This window comes from Fusarium sambucinum, chromosome IV, assembly GCF_050947815.1.
Source record: "Fusarium sambucinum isolate potato_lamoka chromosome IV, whole genome shotgun sequence".
Classification (NCBI taxonomy): domain Eukaryota; kingdom Fungi; phylum Ascomycota; class Sordariomycetes; order Hypocreales; family Nectriaceae; genus Fusarium; species Fusarium sambucinum.
Genome location: NC_139291.1, coordinates 6,524,753 through 6,543,715, shown reverse-complemented (window position 1 = coordinate 6,543,715; position 18,963 = coordinate 6,524,753). Strand labels below are relative to the sequence as shown.

The 18,963-nt window shown below is 48.8% G+C and overlaps 8 protein-coding genes across 8 annotated transcripts; 4 read left to right on the top strand and 4 right to left on the bottom strand.

The window, feature by feature from the left end:
• Window positions 1-650: 650 nt before the first annotated feature.
• On the bottom strand, window positions 651-2,746 carry FSST1_002139 (WHIM1 domain-containing protein; the record flags this gene model as incomplete). Its single annotated transcript, XM_083228099.1, has 5 exons — window positions 651-1,517; window positions 1,603-1,974; window positions 2,030-2,159; window positions 2,214-2,383; window positions 2,510-2,746. 5 exons carry the CDS (start codon window positions 2,744-2,746, stop codon window positions 651-653), a joined length of 1,776 nt encoding a protein of 591 aa, XP_083092321.1.
• A 1,617-nt stretch (window positions 2,747-4,363) lies between these two features.
• On the top strand, window positions 4,364-5,405 carry FSST1_002138 (60S ribosomal protein uL2; the record flags this gene model as incomplete). Its single annotated transcript, XM_083228098.1, has 5 exons — window positions 4,364-4,412; window positions 4,475-4,552; window positions 4,681-5,064; window positions 5,126-5,223; window positions 5,280-5,405. The coding sequence occupies 5 exons, from the start codon at window positions 4,364-4,366 to the stop codon at window positions 5,403-5,405; spliced, it is 735 nt and encodes a 244-aa protein (XP_083092320.1).
• Window positions 5,406-6,285: 880 nt separating this feature from the next.
• Window positions 6,286-7,687, top strand: FSST1_002137 (adenosine kinase; the record flags this gene model as incomplete). Its single annotated transcript, XM_083228096.1, has 4 exons — window positions 6,286-6,337; window positions 6,476-6,934; window positions 6,994-7,489; window positions 7,651-7,687. The coding sequence occupies 4 exons, from the start codon at window positions 6,286-6,288 to the stop codon at window positions 7,685-7,687; spliced, it is 1,044 nt and encodes a 347-aa protein (XP_083092319.1).
• A 649-nt stretch (window positions 7,688-8,336) lies between these two features.
• FSST1_002136 (uncharacterized protein) lies at window positions 8,337-11,430 on the bottom strand (the record flags this gene model as incomplete). The annotated part of the gene is made up of 4 exons (XM_083228095.1): window positions 8,337-9,979; window positions 10,030-11,006; window positions 11,066-11,179; window positions 11,345-11,430. 4 exons carry the CDS (start codon window positions 11,428-11,430, stop codon window positions 8,337-8,339), a joined length of 2,820 nt encoding a protein of 939 aa, XP_083092318.1.
• A 1,370-nt stretch (window positions 11,431-12,800) lies between these two features.
• Window positions 12,801-13,639, top strand: FSST1_002135 (uncharacterized protein; the record flags this gene model as incomplete). The annotated part of the gene is made up of 2 exons (XM_083228094.1): window positions 12,801-13,136; window positions 13,199-13,639. 2 exons carry the CDS (start codon window positions 12,801-12,803, stop codon window positions 13,637-13,639), a joined length of 777 nt encoding a protein of 258 aa, XP_083092317.1.
• Window positions 13,640-13,869: 230 nt separating this feature from the next.
• FSST1_002134 (U2 snRNP complex subunit BUD31) lies at window positions 13,870-14,370 on the bottom strand (the record flags this gene model as incomplete). The annotated part of the gene is made up of 2 exons (XM_083228093.1): window positions 13,870-14,013; window positions 14,068-14,370. 2 exons carry the CDS (start codon window positions 14,368-14,370, stop codon window positions 13,870-13,872), a joined length of 447 nt encoding a protein of 148 aa, XP_083092316.1.
• Window positions 14,371-15,084: 714 nt separating this feature from the next.
• On the top strand, window positions 15,085-15,760 carry FSST1_002133 (NADH dehydrogenase [ubiquinone] 1 alpha subcomplex subunit 6; the record flags this gene model as incomplete). Its single annotated transcript, XM_083228092.1, has 5 exons — window positions 15,085-15,127; window positions 15,181-15,242; window positions 15,367-15,513; window positions 15,588-15,698; window positions 15,749-15,760. 5 exons carry the CDS (start codon window positions 15,085-15,087, stop codon window positions 15,758-15,760), a joined length of 375 nt encoding a protein of 124 aa, XP_083092315.1.
• Window positions 15,761-15,890: 130 nt separating this feature from the next.
• On the bottom strand, window positions 15,891-16,485 carry FSST1_002132 (DNA-directed RNA polymerase core subunit RPC19; the record flags this gene model as incomplete). Its single annotated transcript, XM_083228091.1, has 4 exons — window positions 15,891-16,015; window positions 16,064-16,140; window positions 16,189-16,280; window positions 16,339-16,485. 4 exons carry the CDS (start codon window positions 16,483-16,485, stop codon window positions 15,891-15,893), a joined length of 441 nt encoding a protein of 146 aa, XP_083092314.1.
• Window positions 16,486-18,963: the final 2,478 nt, after the last annotated feature.

The following is an 18,963-nucleotide window of genomic DNA, read 5'->3' as shown; positions in this document are numbered from 1 at the left end:
ATAGTATCCCTGTTACGTATTAATTGCTTGCTCTGAAAACAGTAAATGAAAATTCAGTAATTAAAAGATGCAAAACATCAGGTCAAACTGAGTTATAAAACGAGCTACAAATGTGCTATTTGCCCTCGGCCGTCATTGTTATTGAAATGACATCCAGACAAACTCACATATATCATATCCATGACAAACGGACATTGAACCGGTCAGCGAAGCCCAACTATGTGGCAATTACTTGTGCCTGAGAACTATCGAGAATATCAGATGGCACATACAGAAAAGCCATGTACACTGCAAATGCAGTTTTGTTGAGTTTATAATTGGTATAAAAACGAGCATGCCTTGGCTATAGTCGCTCGGTCTAACTATTATTTTATCCATTCCTAACAATAATGGTTCTCGGTAGATATATTTTTCTCCACCAGGCAATACTGCAGTACTGCCTAAATAAAGGGTGCAAGTCCTAGTAACTCGCAAATGCCTTGTTTCCTTTGATACCTCAGTTCTATTCCGCCATAATGCCAGCCTTTAGCTTCAATAACTCTATGCCATTTGATTCCTTTGTTCCAAAACTCCAATGAAAAAAGTAGTGTCCGTTATACAACCAACTCCTGCGTGTGGTTTGTGGTAACACCGAGCGGCCGGGGCGCCGGCTACGTTTGCGTCTTTTCTGGACTCCCTCTAAAAGCCAAAGATTTCGCATGAATGGTTCCCGGTGTCGAATTCTGGTGTTCAGCCAAATCGGGGTCTGGGTTGGGAGACTGCTGGGTTGTAGGCTGAGATTCCTTGCTAGGAGTAGCTGCCAGCGCATCCTCCATCTCAACCGTCTCCCCCGAAGGTCGAGACTCTTCCGCCGCTTTATCAGAGCTTGGCGTTGGTAGTTTGTTCCCAGCCTGTGCGTTGGACTCGAGGACGTTCCGCAATTTGGGTGGTGTGACTGAAAGCTTCACAACCAAGCTTTGGTTCTGCTCGTCTAGGTCATCATCCGCCATGACTTCATCCTTGTCTAGCTCATCCTCATTTTCTGATTCCCCAGATACGTGTTCGTCGACGTCTTCTTCATCATCCCCAAATTCGGCCTCACTTTCTTCGTCAGAATCGTCACTGGCGTTACGTCGAGAAGTCTTCCTGGGTTCGGCCCAACCACTTGTACCGTGGTTCACTGCCGCTGATCGTCGAGGTCGTCCAGTTGGGCCAACAGACGTATCTTTCTCCACCTCGGATGTGTCTCCTTGCACACTACCAGGGGCACTGCTTCCGGCCGTGGGGTTGAGGCGAGTTGGCGCCTTGATCTGTCGGCCGCTGGCGGTAGTGAGAGGGCCGGTTTCGACGGGAGTATGAGTTCCGGTGTTTCGAGTAGATCGACGAGTGGTCGAGTCGGTTGTGAAGACATCTTCATCGTCAGAATACGTATACTTCATCTTTTTGCCCCTAGTACGACCTTCGTATAGCGAGAATCCAGGCTCAGGCCGTTTGAACTGTTCCTTGCGCATCTGTCGATAATCACGACGCTTGCGCTTCTAAAGACTGAGTTAGCACGATGCACAAAACGCCGACCCGAGCGAGATCGTCTCAATCGTCAGAGCCGAGTGCTAACAAACTAACCTCTTCGCCAGCTTCAAATCGAGGAATGGCAGTGTACATCTTCTGGGCTAATTTTTTAGCCTTTGGTCCACCATCTTTGGTCTCCAATTTCTCAGCAAGAGCTCTAAGCTCCTCGATCGTGCCAGCCACGCTATACCATGTTCGATTCGTCCCAGCAGGGTTGCTTTCTCGATAGACGCGGAAAGCTGTGTCGTCCTGCCCTTCAATAAGAAAGTAACGACGCTTGTCGCCGTCAGATCCCCATGGCTGTATCGACCGGGGCTGGTTCATGTCGTCTTCGTGTCGGTTCTGCTTGTAGGATTGGTTGATGAGACCTTTGACGCTTTCGGACGACGAAAGTGTCCAGAGGACAAGGTATCGTAGGAGCGTGAGCTATGGGAATATTAACATTTCGAATGCGCACAAAACAGGAATTAGCATGACGCACTCGTTGTGTAGGGTCCATTGACGTGAAAGTTGCGCCGCCAGACAATGGGCTCTTGTCCTTCCAGGCAGGCGCCCATTGGTTCTTGTGCGAGCTGATAGCATCTTCCAAAGCACGACCATAATGACCAGGCCTGACGAAAGATTCGTTAGCATATTACACTTTGCTGATCAAGGTTCTGTCGCACTTGACGTCTTGTTTGCGATTCAATAGTAACCCCAGCAACGCGCAGAGGAAATGTTCGGCTCGATCCCCAGGTATAGGTTCGACAACATCGCGCTCGATTTCTTGGGGACCGAAGTGGGCAAGTGATTTCGGGAATGCATCGCTGAAGCGGCTTCTGAACATTACAATGAACTATAGTTGTTAGCGTTCAGCCATAACGTTCAAGACGCGATGAAGGCGCGTCGCAAAGGCAGCCACGCGTGCCAACCGTTTGTAGATAAACCAAAGAAAATGAAATCACCAATCCAGGATACATACTGCAATGTCAGGGTTGTCCGCCAACACATATTCGTGGGGTGGTGAAGGTGATCGCTTTCGAGGCGGCGGCGAAGCCTCCTTAGGCGGTTGTTCTTTAACCTTGGAGAAGTATTTCTGAATACCCTTTTTGGACTTGGCAACGGGCTCTTTGACCGGTTCCTCTAGCTCGATATCAGAAGGCGCGGGCGATAGTGAAGACAAAGAGGAGAGATCAGAGGAATCATCTTCGGCCGACATTTTGCAGACGATTCGATTCGTTGGTGTGTTGATGTGAGGTTAAGATGAATGGAGATGAGTGGGGGGAGAAGTAGGAACGACGTAACTTGGGCTCTCACACGGAACAAGCACCCGCTAGCCTTACTCAAGAGCCGCAGATTATGCTTGTGAGTCCTGATAGGCTGGGCAAATATCAATTAACTAGGTATGTATGTAGGCATCAAACGACCATCACAAAACAAAGCGAAGTCAAGGCTTTGTTGTTTTCCAGGTACAGAGCTCCGTTCCCTGCGTTTGAGCTATACCCTCGCGAGCACCCACAGTAGCTCTAGCCCATCCATAACGTTCCCTGGGCATGAAGCTGCGTGACGAACCCTCCAAAAATCATTCTCATATAGTCAAATAGCCCAGCCACTGTCATTTTTGGTTGTGCCACATCCACGTCTCGTTTCCATCCATCCTATTCTTTCATCACTCCACATCAACAATGCTGGACCCTTGTGTAATTGCAGATACCTTAACTGCTTCGTACATCTTCGCAATGTCGATAAGTTGGTAAGTGATGCTTAACAAACACCCTGGATGAACTTGGGCACCCAACCAACTACCAAAGCAAGATCCCTCCATCAACCCTGTTCGTAGGTCATCGCATCTTCGAAACTCTTTTTGGCCGCGGTTTATTTCTATGCCGTAGTTTGAACGTAGAGAAGATTGTCTGTTCTGGTTCAAAAGTGAACGGAAACGACGTTTTTCACCGCCTTATATGCGACCTTGAACAGTGCAATTTCCCACCACACCCAATGATTGTCTCAAAAGGTGAAATGGCGTCCGTCATCTAGGCCAAGCGCTGGTGTCTCACTAGAAACACATCGCGGGAGTTGTCGCAGAGCTCAAAGTTGTAACACAGAACGACTCCCCTGAGAAATATGCTGCCATGAACGCCCCCATGTCACTCATCGAGGATCGGCCACTTGGTCAATCTCATTCCTCCAAACTTGGAAGCAATTTGACCCGCTCAAATTCATTAGAACCAAACGCAACATTACGCCTGCGCAAATCTGTATAGAACATGATGTTCGCAAGATTGACGATATCTGATAAATGAAATGAATGGTAGGAACGGTGACAAGAGTGTCATATTGTTGTTATGCGAGTTATTGCTCGTTTATAATTGAGCATATGAAAGCATATGAAAGCATATGAATTGTTAATAGAAATTAAAAGGCATACAATATGTCGAGACGTGTTGTCGTAGGAATGGTGCTCATCGTTGGTTCTATGATGACCTCAGCTTATTTGAATGGATGTTAGAGAGGGCAAAGGGTAGACATTGGCCAGAATGCGAGTAGCGCTAAAGTCCAAAGTCACAGTGATCGGATAATTTCTGGGGTTGACCCGAAGACTCGTATGGAAGGCGCAACCCACTCCCTAAGTGGGGCGCACCTTCCTCAACCCTAAAGTAACATAGATCACGTGCTTGATAAATCGTTTCGTTCACAGAAAGGAAATTCACCCCAGCCGTACTGCCTCTCTGAACAAACACCAAGCGGCCCAAGCCAGGTAAATATCCCCCTCCCTTTCCTCTTCGCCCACGATCTTCTTTACTAACCTGCAGGTCAACAGAAACTCCTATTCACGATGGGTAGAGTTATTCGCAACCAGCGTAAGGGTCGTGGATCCATCTTCAGTCAGTACCGAACGAGCCTTTCCGCGATATCGAAAACATCAGAATACTGACGCTCAGGATAGCGGCCAACACGCGCCTGAACAAGGCTCCCGCCAAGTTCAGAAACCTCGACTATGCCGAGCGCCACGGATACCTTCGAGGTGTAGTCCGCGAGATTGTCCACGATGCTGGCAAGTTCCCCGATTAGGTTCCCGAGATACAAAATTCGACGGAAATTACAAATTGTGTGCAATTGGAGGAACGACAACTAACCATGCTTGCTATACAGGTCGTGGTGCTCCTCTCGCCAAGGTCGTCTTCCGCCACCCCTACCGATTCAAGCAGACTACCGAGACCTTCATCGCCAACGAAGGCATGTACACCGGCCAGTTCATCTACGCCGGAAAGAAGGCTGCTCTGACCGTCGGCAACGTCCTCCCCCTCGGTGAGATGCCTGAGGGTACCGTCGTCTCCAACGTCGAGGAGAAGGTCGGTGACCGTGGTTCTCTCGGCCGAACCTCCGGCAACTACATCACCATTGTCGGCCACAACCCTGATGAGGGCAAGACCCGCATCAAGCTCCCCTCTGGCGCCAAGAAGGTCGTCCACTCCGGAGCCCGAGGAATGATCGGTATCGTCGCTGGTGGTGGCCGAACTGACAAGCCCCTCCTTAGTATGTTTTCCCTCGGAAGATCGAATAGTGTGGAAGACTGGATTGCTGACCCTCCTTACAGAGGCTTCTCGTGCCAAGCACAAGTTCGCTGTCAAGCGTAACAGCTGGCCCAAGACTCGTGGTGTTGCCATGAACCCCGTCGACCATCCTCACGGTGGTGTACGTATTTTCCGAATAGATTTGATAGAACGCAGTAAGGCTGACACTCGACACAGGGTAACCACCAACATATTGGTAAGGCTTCTACCATCTCCCGATACGCCGCCCAGGGTCAAAAGGCCGGTCTTATCGCCGCCCGCAGAACGGGTCTTCTCCGTGGTACCCAGAAGACAAAGGAGTAAAGTTGTGGCTGGGTTCATGGTCTCATTGGGATGGTGTTTACTGGCTTGCTTGCATCTATTGAAGGTACTGCCAAGAGCAGATGGCTGGTAGCTCAGAGGGCAAGCACTATGGCATTTGGCGCAAAAAAAATTCTGAAGGCCGTTTCTCTGTGAAAGATGTGAGCGAAGAAGTGAGATACCTCGAATACCGAAAAAAGGCTTCCATGAGAGAAGCATGCTTGGTTCAATAATGTCCTTGTTAAAGCGATTGTGCTATCTGCCTACTGTCCTGCCAGGTTATGACCCATGTTTGTGAAATTCCATTGAAATGTGCTGTTAAACCATTTCGAGCTTTGAAGCTACCCATTGTTATTGCACCAAGTCTGTTTTGCATTGGGAAGCCGCCGTTGACAAATACCAAAAAACAACGGCAGTAGGTAGTTCGCAGTTGCTTGCGAGGTCAGCAGGTCATGTTCCAGTTAGGGATAAGTTGCCAGGCATTTGATCGTATGACGGCAAATGGAATTCATATTATAAACTCCAACCTCCAATCGATCAATTGCAACTTGGACCAAACAAACCCTCGCCCCAGATAAATTATTCCTCAATTGATAGCATATCTCCCAACACAAGAGCTGTCAATCACATATTGAACACAATGATGCTGACAAAACCACCCCCTTCCCTCAGACTTCCTTCACTATTTCCAGCCTATCGCACGTGGACTCGCAGCTTTGCCAGCGTCACTCCCGTTCGGCTGCCGAAGAAACAAGCCCCACGTCTAAACCCCACCAGAGCGGTTGACCCCTCCATTCGTCTCAAACTCTTCCCCTCCAAAGCTACACCCTTATTCTTATCTACCTCACCATATCGTGTATACCAGACGAGACAATTAACCACAATGTCTTCCGTTAAAGAATACTCCCTCTTCTGTCTGGAGAACCCTCTCCTCGGTAAGCTTTACTTCATCCAGCCTTAGATAATGGACAGCTCTCAATGCCAGTTCCATTGAAATTGATACTATTACCCGCTTACACCAACGTGTTCCACATCAATCAATTGCTGACAGGTTACCTTTTGGTCTCTTGTAGACATTCAGGCTCAGGGTGACCAGGCTCTTCTGGACAAGTACGGCCTCAAGCCTAACGATGCTATCCTCGCCGAGGAGAAGCACATCCCTCTCTACGAGGATCTTCTCAACAACTACGATGCCAAGCTCATTGCTGGTGGTGCTGCTCAGAACAGTGCTCGAGGTGCCCAGTACATCCTTCCTCCCAACAGTGTCGTCTACGTCGGTGGTGCTGGTGACGACAAGTACTCTGCCATTCTTCACGACGCTGTCAAGGCTGCTGGCCTTCGAGTTGAGTACCGTGTCGACCCTAAGGAGAAGACTGGCCGTTGCGGTGCCATCATCACTGGTCACAACCGAAGCTTGTGCACTGACCTCGGCGCTGCCAACCACTACGACCTTGACCACCTGAAGAAGCCCGAGATCTGGAAGCTCGTTGAGAACGCCGAGGTCTACTACGTCGGTGGTTTCCACTTCACTGGTAAGATAAGCTCTAGACAGCGTATATCAGTTACAGTATATCATGCTAACATGTTTTAGTCTGCCCTCCTGCCATTATGGAGCTCGCCAAGCAGGCTGCTAAGAACAACAAGCCATTCGTCCTCTCGCTCTCTGCTCCCTTCATTCCTCAATTCTTCAAGGAGGTTGTCGATGCCAGCGCCCCCTACTGGGATTACATCATTGGTAACGAGACTGAGGCTGCCGCCTACGCCGAGTCCCACGACCTCCCCAGCAAGGAGCCTAAGGATGTTGCCAAGCACCTTGCCAACCTTCCCAAGGAGAATAGCCAGAGAAAGCGAGTTGCCATCATCACCCAGGGCACCGACCCTACCCTGGTCGCTATCCAGGGTGAGGATGAGATCAAGGAATTCCCCGTCCACGCCATTGAGACTGAGAAGATCAACGACACCAACGGTGCCGGTGATGCCTTTGCTGGTGGTCTCCTGGCAGGTATCCTCCAGGACAAGCCTCTCGAGACCAGCATTGACATGGGACAATGGCTCGCTCGTTTGAGCATCCAGGAGCTCGGACCTTCGTAAGTTCACCTCACACAACCGCTCATCTTATTGTTTTCCTAAGAATCTTTGTTTTTTTTGTTACTCTGCCTATCTCTCCTATCAACAGTATAGTCCTTGTACAAGGGCACCAATCTCATCAAGCAACCACTATGATAACTCTCGGCTAACTCAACTCCAGATACCCCTTCCCCAAGCAAACCTACCAGGCTGCTTAAATTTTGTTAACAACTCATCTTTCAAGCCCTGCTTGAGGGGTTGAATATGGTTCGGCGTTGCAAGGGAAAAGGGAAACGGTTTCAACAACGGCGTTTGCATCCAAAGGGAGAGTATTACCCCAAATGTGGGCTCCCAAGCGCACTAAGCGGCATGGTATCCTCCACGATATCGAGTATTTGGCAAGCATATTATCTGAGTGAACATAAAAATGAATGACTTCTTGCTTGAGAGCCCAAGATCTTGCACCGACGAACGGCATATGAGCCAGCACACTTGTTGTATACCTGATAACACCGAACCGACTTGCGCTGCGATAAAAGCTGGATCAGCTGTAGGGATCCACATCCAAATCATTGTAGACTTGCACATTCAAAAATCGCAGAGCATATTGCATGTGCGAGCGAATCGATCACGTCGACGACATTATAACAGCCGTAGGGGAACTCCAAAAGGTCAGGTCACATGCATACATGGACTGTTGCTAAACAGCGCATCGTCGATCTGAAGACCTATCGTGCCGAACCCTAATGGCCTCTCTAGGAACGAAACGTTCTCAGGGCGCAATGACCGGAACGGGCTGAGTAGAATAGCCTTCCCCAGAAGGACGGGAAGGGAAGGTAGTTTCGTTCTTGCAAACACCTCCAGCCTCTACTTGTTGCCGTAGAATGCAGCCTGCAAGATGGCAGCGTCGTAGCTAGATGTCGTCTCATCCATCTGGAAACGTCGGCCTGAAGAGGCTGGCACCGACTCCTGACTGCGGTTGCGATCATAGCGATTCATGTCCATGTAACCTCCATTTGGCATGCCAAAAGACGCCCCATTGGAAGGAGTACCCTGGTATAGGCTACTTGGATGAGAGAATCCAGATATGGCAGATGATGTAGGATAACCATTTGAGACCTGGCGATGGGCGTAGGACTGCGGGGTCGGATTGCTGGGAAGACGGTTTGAGCTCTGGCCCCATTGGCTCAACGAAGAGGTTCGGGGGGCACTGGGACTGCCAAAGGTCTGCAGCAGGTTGTTGCGATGGGCTTCTTCAGCTGCAGAAGCGATGCGAGGACTTGCCATCATGCCACTAGTAGCCCGAGGGATCGGCATAGGGGGGAGCTGAGGCGTAGAGTTAGAATAAGGGTCCTCAAACGTGCTGACGTTTCGTGGCATCTCCCGCGAAGCAATGCTAGGGCTAACAGGGGCATCGAATGCACCCTTGTATGCTGAAGCGGAAGCATCACTGCCTCGGTGAGGCGTAGGTGTGTAAACCCAAGCCCAAGGCAAAGGCGCAAACTTGCCCTCGGGCAAAGAGCCAGCAGGGGCTGGTTCAGCGTGAAGCATTTCAAACACTTCGTTGGCTGTGGTACTGTTCATTCCGTAGGAGGATTCGTCAGTGGACTGGTTTGACTGAACCTTCTCGGGGGTAGGTGGCCTCAGGAAAGGTGTGAGCATGTTGATAACAGTGTTATCGGCATCATCAGGGGAAGGCTCTTCCCTAGGAAGTTGAGTCTCGGGAGATGCCGTGAAGGACTTTCTCGCAGTTCCGTTGACTGCGGGGCGGTTGTCTACCTGCCTGCTTTCAGAGGCCTTACGCTGATGGTTTGCGGTTTTAGTCTTGCTCTTTGTCTCTCGGGCTGGAGAGTTCACGATGGACATGGGCTGGTGAGCTGGCTCGTTCTGTACAGACAGTGGTGTATGTTCAAAGACGAGACCTTGCTCAGAGACTTGGTAACTAAGCGGACACGAGGCATCTTCAGCCAGGAAATAACCGCATCGGAGAATGTCCAGGATTCTGGCCAGTATCTCCTGGAAGGGGCGAAGTCGGTGCTCTGGGGATGATAGTCTTGGTTTCAGTCCCCCATTCTCTGAACAGTAGTATCGGCATGCCTCAGGTACTTTATCCTCGGTGAGAGGAAGCAACCCTTGCGTCTCGACATCTTCGGCAAGAAGATAAGGGCACGATGCCAGCGCTTCCTGGGTGAACTTATCGTTGCATAGCAATGAAAAAACCCTAGAGATGGCCTTCATCATGTCCGGAAGCACAGCACCAAGAGCCTGGCCAGCAGCAAAAATTTCCTGGCGGCGGGCGGCAAGCCACATGCCGTAGATGCGCAGCAAAGGCAAAAGCGACTCAATAACAGGAGACGATTTGGCAGTAGCAGGGTCCTCGGAGGCATGGCTTTCACGCCCAACGATATCACTGAGCTCAGAACCGAGGGCTAGGCAAAATGCGAGGATAAACTGTGCATTGATGCGTAGAGTATGGTGGCAGAACCGGGATGCTGCTGGCGACTGGGCCTCTGCTTTGTGTTAGAGAAATGCAGTAACAGGATAGTGCAAAAATACTCACCAGTATACTTCTGAGAGGCGATATGATAACTCGCCATGTTAATTAGGGTCATTTTAAATAGAACTTCGGAATATTTAGGGTTCTTGGAGGCCATGTCAAGCCGATGCAGAACTTCCCTCTCGAGCTCGGAACTGCCTGCCATGGTCTCGTCCCTGTAGTAAGAAGCGTGAAGCTTTGTGAACCAGGTTGCAAATGCATCGTTCGGTACGCGAGTTTGCTTCTTAGGCGGGTTCTTGTCCGGTTGGAACAGGGTCTTGAACTTGGACTCGAGACTCTGCTTTGCGTTGGGGTGAGGGTCAGCAGTTGCAACACTCCGGTAAAAGTAGTAAACGGTATCTAGGTCTTTGCCTTCCTCAAGGCTAATTATGCCCATCTGATGGAAAGGAAACCCAGAGTACGGTTTCAGATCATGTGCGAGACCGTAGTAGGCCAAAGCGATTCTGTAGCTTGGCTTCTTCAGTCCCGATTGAACCTGGTAGCGCGCCAGGTCACCAAGACATATGAGAGTAAAATGGCAAGAGTTTACGACCAACGGATAAGTCTGATCCGGGACAGGGCTGATGGCATCACTGGTAGGGGATCCGTCGACCTCAATTCCCTTGGCAATGCGCTTCAGGTCTGGGATGTCGTATCGAGCGGAAAGTCGCTGCACATATCCCTTGTAAAACTCCTGAGCGACGTGTAGGAAGCCCAGGTACTTATCACCAAACTTGCGTTTCTCCACATTGCGCTTATCATTCTTCTGTTTTAGGGTGGTTTGTTTATCTCCCTTGGACTTGTCACTGTTGCGCTTTTCGTTGGCCGTCTTATCGGTCTTTTGCTTGTCCGAGTTTTGCGTCAGGTGTCGAAGGCGGCCCAAGGTTCGTCGGTATTCGTTATTGATACTAGTATGTACCGCCCACATGGTGTTGTCGGTACGCTCGGCGACGGCATATTCGAAGTCGAGATATATGGTTTGCACACAGGCAAGGCGGAACCTATTTGAAGAGGGATATCAGCTTGAGGAACGTAATGGTCCGGATGCGATGGTTCTCACTTATCCAGGAACGTGTCAATCGTCTCGAATTGGGAAATGTCAACGCCCGAGTTGCTGTCTTTTGGGAGCTTGTCCAGGTGCTTTGTCAAAATCTTTCGCAGCTTGACTGCCGTGCTAGAGAGTGAATGTCAGTTTCTTCTCTTGCTGTTTATAGTAACTAGTGCGCAGTGTTTGCGCAAGCCCTGGTCATTGAACGCATATTTGGCGGGGTACATTTGCACAAAGTAACGAACAAATAACTTCTCAAAGCTTTTGCAAGACGACGACGATTCGACTTACCGCCACGTGTGTCTGGCCTTACCAGACAGGTCTGCGTGTTCGGGAGTTGCGGCCTGGCCGTTCGCAGTCGCGATCTCTGCCTCCATGGTCGCAAAATCGGTGGGTTTAGGTTGCAAACTTGGAGAGCGCGAGGGGTCAGTCGTTAACGTAAACGTAGGCGTGAACGTGGACGTGGACGCAGAGGTACGAAGCAATACGAAAGGTGTCGCGGCACAATTCTAGAGCGTCGATATCGATCTTAGTGCTTTTCGTTCATGCTTTCTTTGCGGCGGGATCATGGAGAGGGCGTCGGTCCATAACTCATTCGCAGGTCGGGCTGTTGGGTTGAGGATTGGCACCAAACTCGGCTCGCGAAAATGGAATCGTCGGCCGAGAAGACAAACATTGGCGAGGAGAGGGGAGAGGAGGGGAGAGGAGAGAAGAGAGGGAGGTGAAAGAAGGAAATACAAGGCAAAGAAAGTCAAATACACGCAAAATAAAAATTGGAAAAGTATAATGCAGGTCTGTCCTTTTGATTGCGCCGCAGACCGAGCGTATATAATTAACCTTGATGAGTGAATGCAATAGGGAGCGGGAAAAAAAGTATCGCTCCAGATGTGACTCGAGGTTGAAGTTCAGGCAGGCCGGGAACCTTAATCAGTTTGCAGACGTTCCAAGGCACACACAGAACACAGAAGGGCTTGTAGCAGGTCTCACTGTCCCGTGGGTTTACTTCGGGTCGAGCCTTGCTGAAAATCACCTGGACCCTGGAATATCGTGTGCTTGAACGCATCATTGTCGGGCACTAGCGAAGAATTTCCGCAGGCTATTTTTTCTGATGACTTTATAAATCCGTCATACATGTGCAAGGATTCATTTCGATGCATCCATTAATTGGGCAAAATACTACTATTTGAGGCCATAAGTGAACAGTCAGAGCTATCATGATTTACTTCAAGGATGCAAAAATAACATGGAATGAGTTTAAATGCTACACTATCAAGCTGGTTGGTTTATCTGCTGTAAATTTAGACATTAGGTACCCGTCAATACGATCCATTCAACACAGAATATGGCCCGTGCTCACACGAGCTTCAACTTTAGGCCTGTGCAACTGACAACTCATCTTCGTCTGGGTTTCCATCCAGTGCCCCTCATCCAGCCCGTCGCTCGCTCTAGCGCCGCCTTGAGAAACCCCCACCATTCATTGTATTGGACGAGCCTTCAAATTCAGGCAATGTAGGAGTTCTCAAAGATCATATCGATAATCCAGCTTTTTGGTGGCTTCATTTTATACTCTCGACGCCTAGCGACTCTACGTGTACCTTTTCCTACGACAGTATAGAGCTATCGCTTCTCTTCTGAACTTAACGACAGAGCCGACCGGCCACTACCCTGCACTCACCGCTTCGAATCCATCGTATCAAGCATCTGCTCTCAAGTAATTCTACCATTCCAATCAAGCTTACAGCAGAGAATGAAGCGCTCACGAGAGCTCGAAGAAGAGCTAGATTCGAATCCTGAATACACGCAAGTGGAACCGTCCCTGAGGCCAGTATACAAGGTCACTCAACTCGACTCCGCCATCGACGACGAAGAGGATATAGTAGCCATGAGATGCAACTTGCCTCCCCACAGGGAGCCGCTATCTTTCAGATCCTACGATGAATACGAGGTGCACTACAATAATTCTCATACTAACCGATGCCTCGAATGCCGCAAGAATTTCCCCACCGAGCATCTCCTCAACGTCCATATCGAGGAATGTCATGACCCGCTAGTGACTGTCAAGAGGGAACAAGGCGAGCATACTGTAAGTCGCATACCCAGAACCATTCTGCCGAGATGAAAGACTAGCTGACTGGCACATCGCAGTACTCATGTTTTGTTGAAGGATGTGAACGCAAGTGCATGACACATCAGAAGCGGCGGATGCATCTCATTGACAAGCACATGTATCCCAAGAACTTCTTCTTTGCCGTCACCAAGGATGGTATCGATGGTAGGCGATCCCTATTGAATGACGGTAGCCACCATCGCCGCCGATCGTCAACCAATTCCCAAGCCATCAAAAGCTCTCGACGGCGGGCAAGTCTGAAAGAGGGGGAAAACACCTCTCCCCAGCAAGCGCCCAAATCACCACAGTCACCAAAGTCACCTAAATCACCGACAGTGCAGAAAACGGAAATGAAGCAGGGCGGCAAAAAGCCTGCGGATACGGAGATGGCGGACCTCACAGGCGCAATGTCGTCGTTGTCCTTTGTTCCACCAAGCATCCGCTTTGGACGTGGAAGAGCTGGCTTTTCCAAGACATAGAATAAAGAATGGGCTCCAAGCTGGGTAGGAGTATCAGCACGACGTTATGAACATATGGATGTGGTCAATGAAAGGATTTTCTACCTCATTGTGCCGATATGCATCGCTTGTTTCCCAGGATTGTGAATACCATGTTGGTGATGTATTAATGCGCCGAACGCCTTGTCTTCCATCGCGCTTCTGAATATATTTCTCCCATCGGTCGTCTTCAAGAGTTGGCGATATGGTTTCTAATCGCTTGACGCGCAGCCTCTGCATCCGCAGCTGACACACTCGATGTCTTCGTTGCCCTTCATCTCCGCTCTCGGCACGCGGCAGATACATGTGCTATTGAAATTCGTTTCCTTTGTCTGAATGCAGCGCAAGCAGCAAAGCTAAGGAATGTTAGCATTCGGCCCCCCCCAAAGAAAGGTGATTAAGATACATACCTTTTCGTAGCCTTGCTTCTTCCACTTCGCGATCAACATGGCATCCGCGTACCCGTTCTTTAGCAGCCAGTCGTATAGCTTCTTGCTGATGGCTTCCTTCTCGTAGTACAGCTCGTAGACGTATCGACTGCGCTGATGTGAAATCTGGAAGATCTCCCATTGCGCCTGGTGCCTGGGCCCTGATGGTGGCGGCTTGTTTTGAGCGTCCTTCATCTTGTTGGAGAAGATGAGCAAGTCGTTCTCGATATCTTCAAAGCCATCGGGCGGCGGCTTGCGCTTCGATGAGTGTCGGATCGCGGGCATTTTGTTGTATCGTATTGTTCTGTGACACTTGATGTTGTTGTTGTGTGGATTTCTCGATCGTAGTCGACGATTATGATGTTTAGATGATAAATAGGTACTAAGTCCTGGAGGTCGCAGAGTTGTATGTGCTTCTTTGGCCTTGGTTGGTAGAAGGCGGAAAGTGGAGCCGTGTACTTCCATCAGGTACCTCTAACCTCAACTCTACGAAGGTATCAACGACATCCATGTGCAACAAGAGAGCTCAAATGACTGTCCAATTTCCCCTTAAGCGGTATGTCCATTAAAACGAAATATGTTTCATTGCTTTAGGAAGAGCGTTGAAGTTGAAATAGGGTGACTATACGAACATGGAAGTCAGTTGATACAAGCCACAACCATGGCCATCGACTTGTCCGAGCCCTCCCAGCTTTTAAGGCACAATTCCAACTATATATAGCTACTACTTTTGGGGTTCTAATGAAACTACACATATAACTAAACAGTGCAGATTTGTGCGACTCCAGCTTGTTTCTCTTAAGTTTTGTCGAAAAGTAACATTCGCTGACGAAAAGCTAACATGTTACTGGGAGATAGAGTACCGTGGCGGTGCAGTTCGTTGTGGAGCCAACACACGTGATCTCATTACCGTGGTGCTTTCGTGCATCTCGGTTTCGGGAATCTGGTCAACGTCAGAGCAGAGCGGTTTCCGACGTTTAAGAGCATTGATTGCCCACCATGGCCATTACGCCGACCCAATTTGCTAAGAAGACGGCGCAGTGTGAGTTGAACCTCCCCGGCCTACAGTTTCTAACATACTGATGCTCTGAATAGCGGCCAATTGGTCCGACGCCAAGCGTCGAGTGCTATCCTCCTACCGAGAATGGATTCGAGCTGTACGTTTTACGAACCCCCGAGATAGCCTCGATCTTGCTGCATTGATGATCTCTTCTTCGATCTTCCTCGCCGATCTAGGATGATGGAAATATACGAGTGAACAGCTGCTAACTCGCAAACTAGGCCCCCGAAGTCCAAACTATGTACAACATGCCTATGCCCGTCTCCACCATCAGAACTCGTATGCGACAAGAATTCGAGCGACAGCGATTTGTGAACAAGCTTTCCGTTGTTGACGTTCTTCTGTTCAAGTCCCACGCCGAATACCAGGTGCGATGACACCTCACAGCCGGAATGAGCTGAGACTACGAGAGGGGTGTTTTTTGCTGACCCCGCGACTATAGGAAACCATGAACTTCTGGAAGCAGACCAATCACATCATGGCCTACTTCAAGGAGGAGAACTTCCGAGGCGACAAGCGACTACCAAGCAGCTTCATGACTGGCTTCCTCGAGGTAAGCGCAGAATCTAGAGCCCTTAAGATCATGGCTAACAGATTACGTAGGGTCGCAACTAGATTTGAGCAACAAGGGGCTTATTTGTGTAAATATCTCATTGAAAGGAATTACTAAAAAAACGCCTCTATTTCCATTATGCTTCCTGTGAATATAACCACTTTTAAAGATCCTGGGCAGCGGGTTTCAAATTCATCGATCAATACCCTGCTCAGCATTGTAGGCGTCTCTCTTGGTCCAGAACTCATCGGCAACCACGTCGCATACTTCCTGGATGTCGACCAAGCCCTTCTTGAGTGCATCGACTGCATTGCCATCTAGAAAGAGTTAGCAAGTTCAGTGTCATGGGTATCGTGTATGCATACCGTAGGTTTGGATTCTGATGTTCATTTTTGGCTCTGATGGGTGAGGAATAGAATAAGCACAGAACTCAACATCGGGGCTATGATGTTGTTAGTAAGACCCTTGTAGAACATCTCAAAATACATACTTCTTCATGATGATATATCTCAGAGCGTTTCCAAGGGTGTGACCTTCATCGATGAACTCAAATGAGGCAGCAGTGTCTGTTGAGCCCGGCAGCTACAATATGTCAGTAAACACATCACAAATAATTCTTTGCGTCTGGATTAAGACTCACGATTCTAACTCGTTGGGGCTCAACCTCCTCTTCCTCTTCTTCGTCCTCAACCTCCTCATCGTTTGTCTCAGGCTGCGCAGAGGCTGGAGCATCCTCCATGTTGGTATCCTCAGCCTGAGGCTGTTCCTCTTTAGTTCGTGCAGGCATTTTTGCGTGGTTTTGTGAAGTTCTTGAGTGAGCGACTCGGGCCTTAACTTCTTTGTTTTCTTCGGCGTGATGGGTGGAATATCCAATTATGTTGTTAACAAGCAAGATCTGTTTCACAGCCAAATTGTTTGATGGAAATTTTTGGGCGAGGCTGCTGTGGCGCACCGAGCAAAAATTATGGGGCATTGGTTTTTCGAGCAAAATCTAACTTTCTGATTGGCCGCTATAGACTTGCAGCAACAACAACCACTTACAAGATTATTTACTCCATCTTCATTGCGATCTTGGACCTGAGTCAGTATTATGGCGGGCGATTTCTCAGTTAAAAAGAATCAGATTTTACACTAAAGAGTAAGCTAAGTCACTGTATATTTTATTCTAAACGAAATTTATCTTTTATGTGAATTAGAATGTTGCTCCATCTAAAATCCGAAATCGTGGAGAACATCAGGTTTCCGGTTTCTCCCATGTGAATCGTAGAGCATAATGCCATATTTCGATCTGCTTGGAATGCTACTTTGATGCGAATGTATCCGTTGTGCCCCGCGAGACTGACCATGGAGTTAGTAAGTTGGCTTTGCTCAGTGATCATCAGCCTTCTCCGTCATGTAACCTTGCTGGTGGATGAGTGACCTTCTCAATCAACTTGCATCATGATCAACAGGGTCAAGTGTGTCTTGGGCGTAATTGTGTGAAAGTGTCTACGTTATGCTGTTTTCACGTGTTTCGCATATATAGGTAAGAAAGCAAATAGTGCACTCACGTCAACTTGCCTACCTTATGCTATAGCCTCAGTCAATGCTAACCTTTGCGATTCACCATGGCGATATGGTGTTCATTTTGACACATACACAGATGCCACCAGAAATTTACTATATTACATCAAGTTATGTCCTTGGGGCTTGTTGGTCAGCTTGCTCAGTAAAAAGCGGTTTTCTGGGTGGAACTTTGATGGTTATCACCTGGAACGTTTCGTCATATACGATTTTCACGACCAGATAGATGGTAATGGTAGATTAGGATCTGAATTTAGACAGATGCTCATTTTCTCGACCGTCAATGAAAGCAAGGATCTTGGCGATTTAACGCGCTTGCTCAATAAAAGTGAATGGTTCATTGTGTCATAGGTGTAACTCTACCCCTACAACTTCATCTATCAAAACAAATAGTGGTGCAACCGCGCGAAATTACCAGAGGAGACACATACCAAATATAGGTCACTTTAGATTGGACGACAAGACCAAGGTCAGGTGCCGTGCACGTCGGTGCAATTTGATGAGCAGTGAAGACGTCCACCGCCTGAAAGGAACAATGCATGAAACAGCGCAACTTACAAGACGCACATATGATATATATGTGCAAGGGCGTCATCAGCGAGCAACAACAGTGTTGGATCGTTTCTGACAAACTGACAGTCTCAAGTCAATACCACCCGTGCTCGCATGATAGTACCGCATATACATAGTATGGCTAGTCGAACCGTGCGGTGTCGGCAATTTGTTTCCATAATTTCAAGGATCCCAAGCTATATGATAGCAACTCGTAATAATATATCTTAAACCCGCCTGTTTTAGACAATAGCCGGCCAAATATCAGGGATGTCCCCGGACTGGGGTTATGACTCTTATGGCAGCGCAAAAGAGAAACAAAGCGCAATATGAGAAATCTCAATACCCTCACTTTTAATCTGCCAACTTGACTCGCCGTGAAGAAGCAGTAAACGGTGAGAGCGTTGAAGGTCCATGTGGAGAAGATAGTCGAGATGATGGCTAAACCCATATGGTGGTGACACGAATTAGCTCTGATCATGTTTGAGAGTAACAGAAGCAAACCAATCACAGGCCGTTCCATAGCCATCTCGAAACAAGTGCAAACGACGGCGCTCTAAGGAGGGTGGCTGTAGAGCGAACTGGGCATAGTACGTACTTGTGCGGCGTTGGGTTACAGTAGTGGGAGGTGTGTGGTGTCAGCACAGGTGGAGGAAACCCTCCACAGAGCTGCTAACCTGAGACGCCGTCTCAGGTGAGATGAAGCACAAAATGTCAGTACGTACAGAACAACGACCGACACACTAGAGAATTGCAGTGGACAATGAGACCCTGAAGAAATAGAAACGTCGCCGAAGGCGAAGCAGAAGCGAGAGGGACATGAAGGATCGAGAGGAGAGAAGCTTGGTTAAGAACCATACTTCCCGATGGGAGGACCCTCGTGGCTAGTAACCTTTCTAGCTAAAACAACAAGAAAGCTACCTGAGGCGTCGACGGCGGGAGATGTGCGGCTCCTTTCTTCATTTCGCAATGGTCATGGCGTTCAGCTTTTTTTTCTTTGTCACGCTCTTGGCAATTTGCAATGTTGTGGACAACTCTGCCTCGGTAACAATGCATTTGTCCTCCGTCCATAGTACTCGGTGCAGCACTGTGTTCTGGAGCAATATCGCTGAAATGCTTGTTGTTCACGAGTAGCAGCAGATCAGATGAA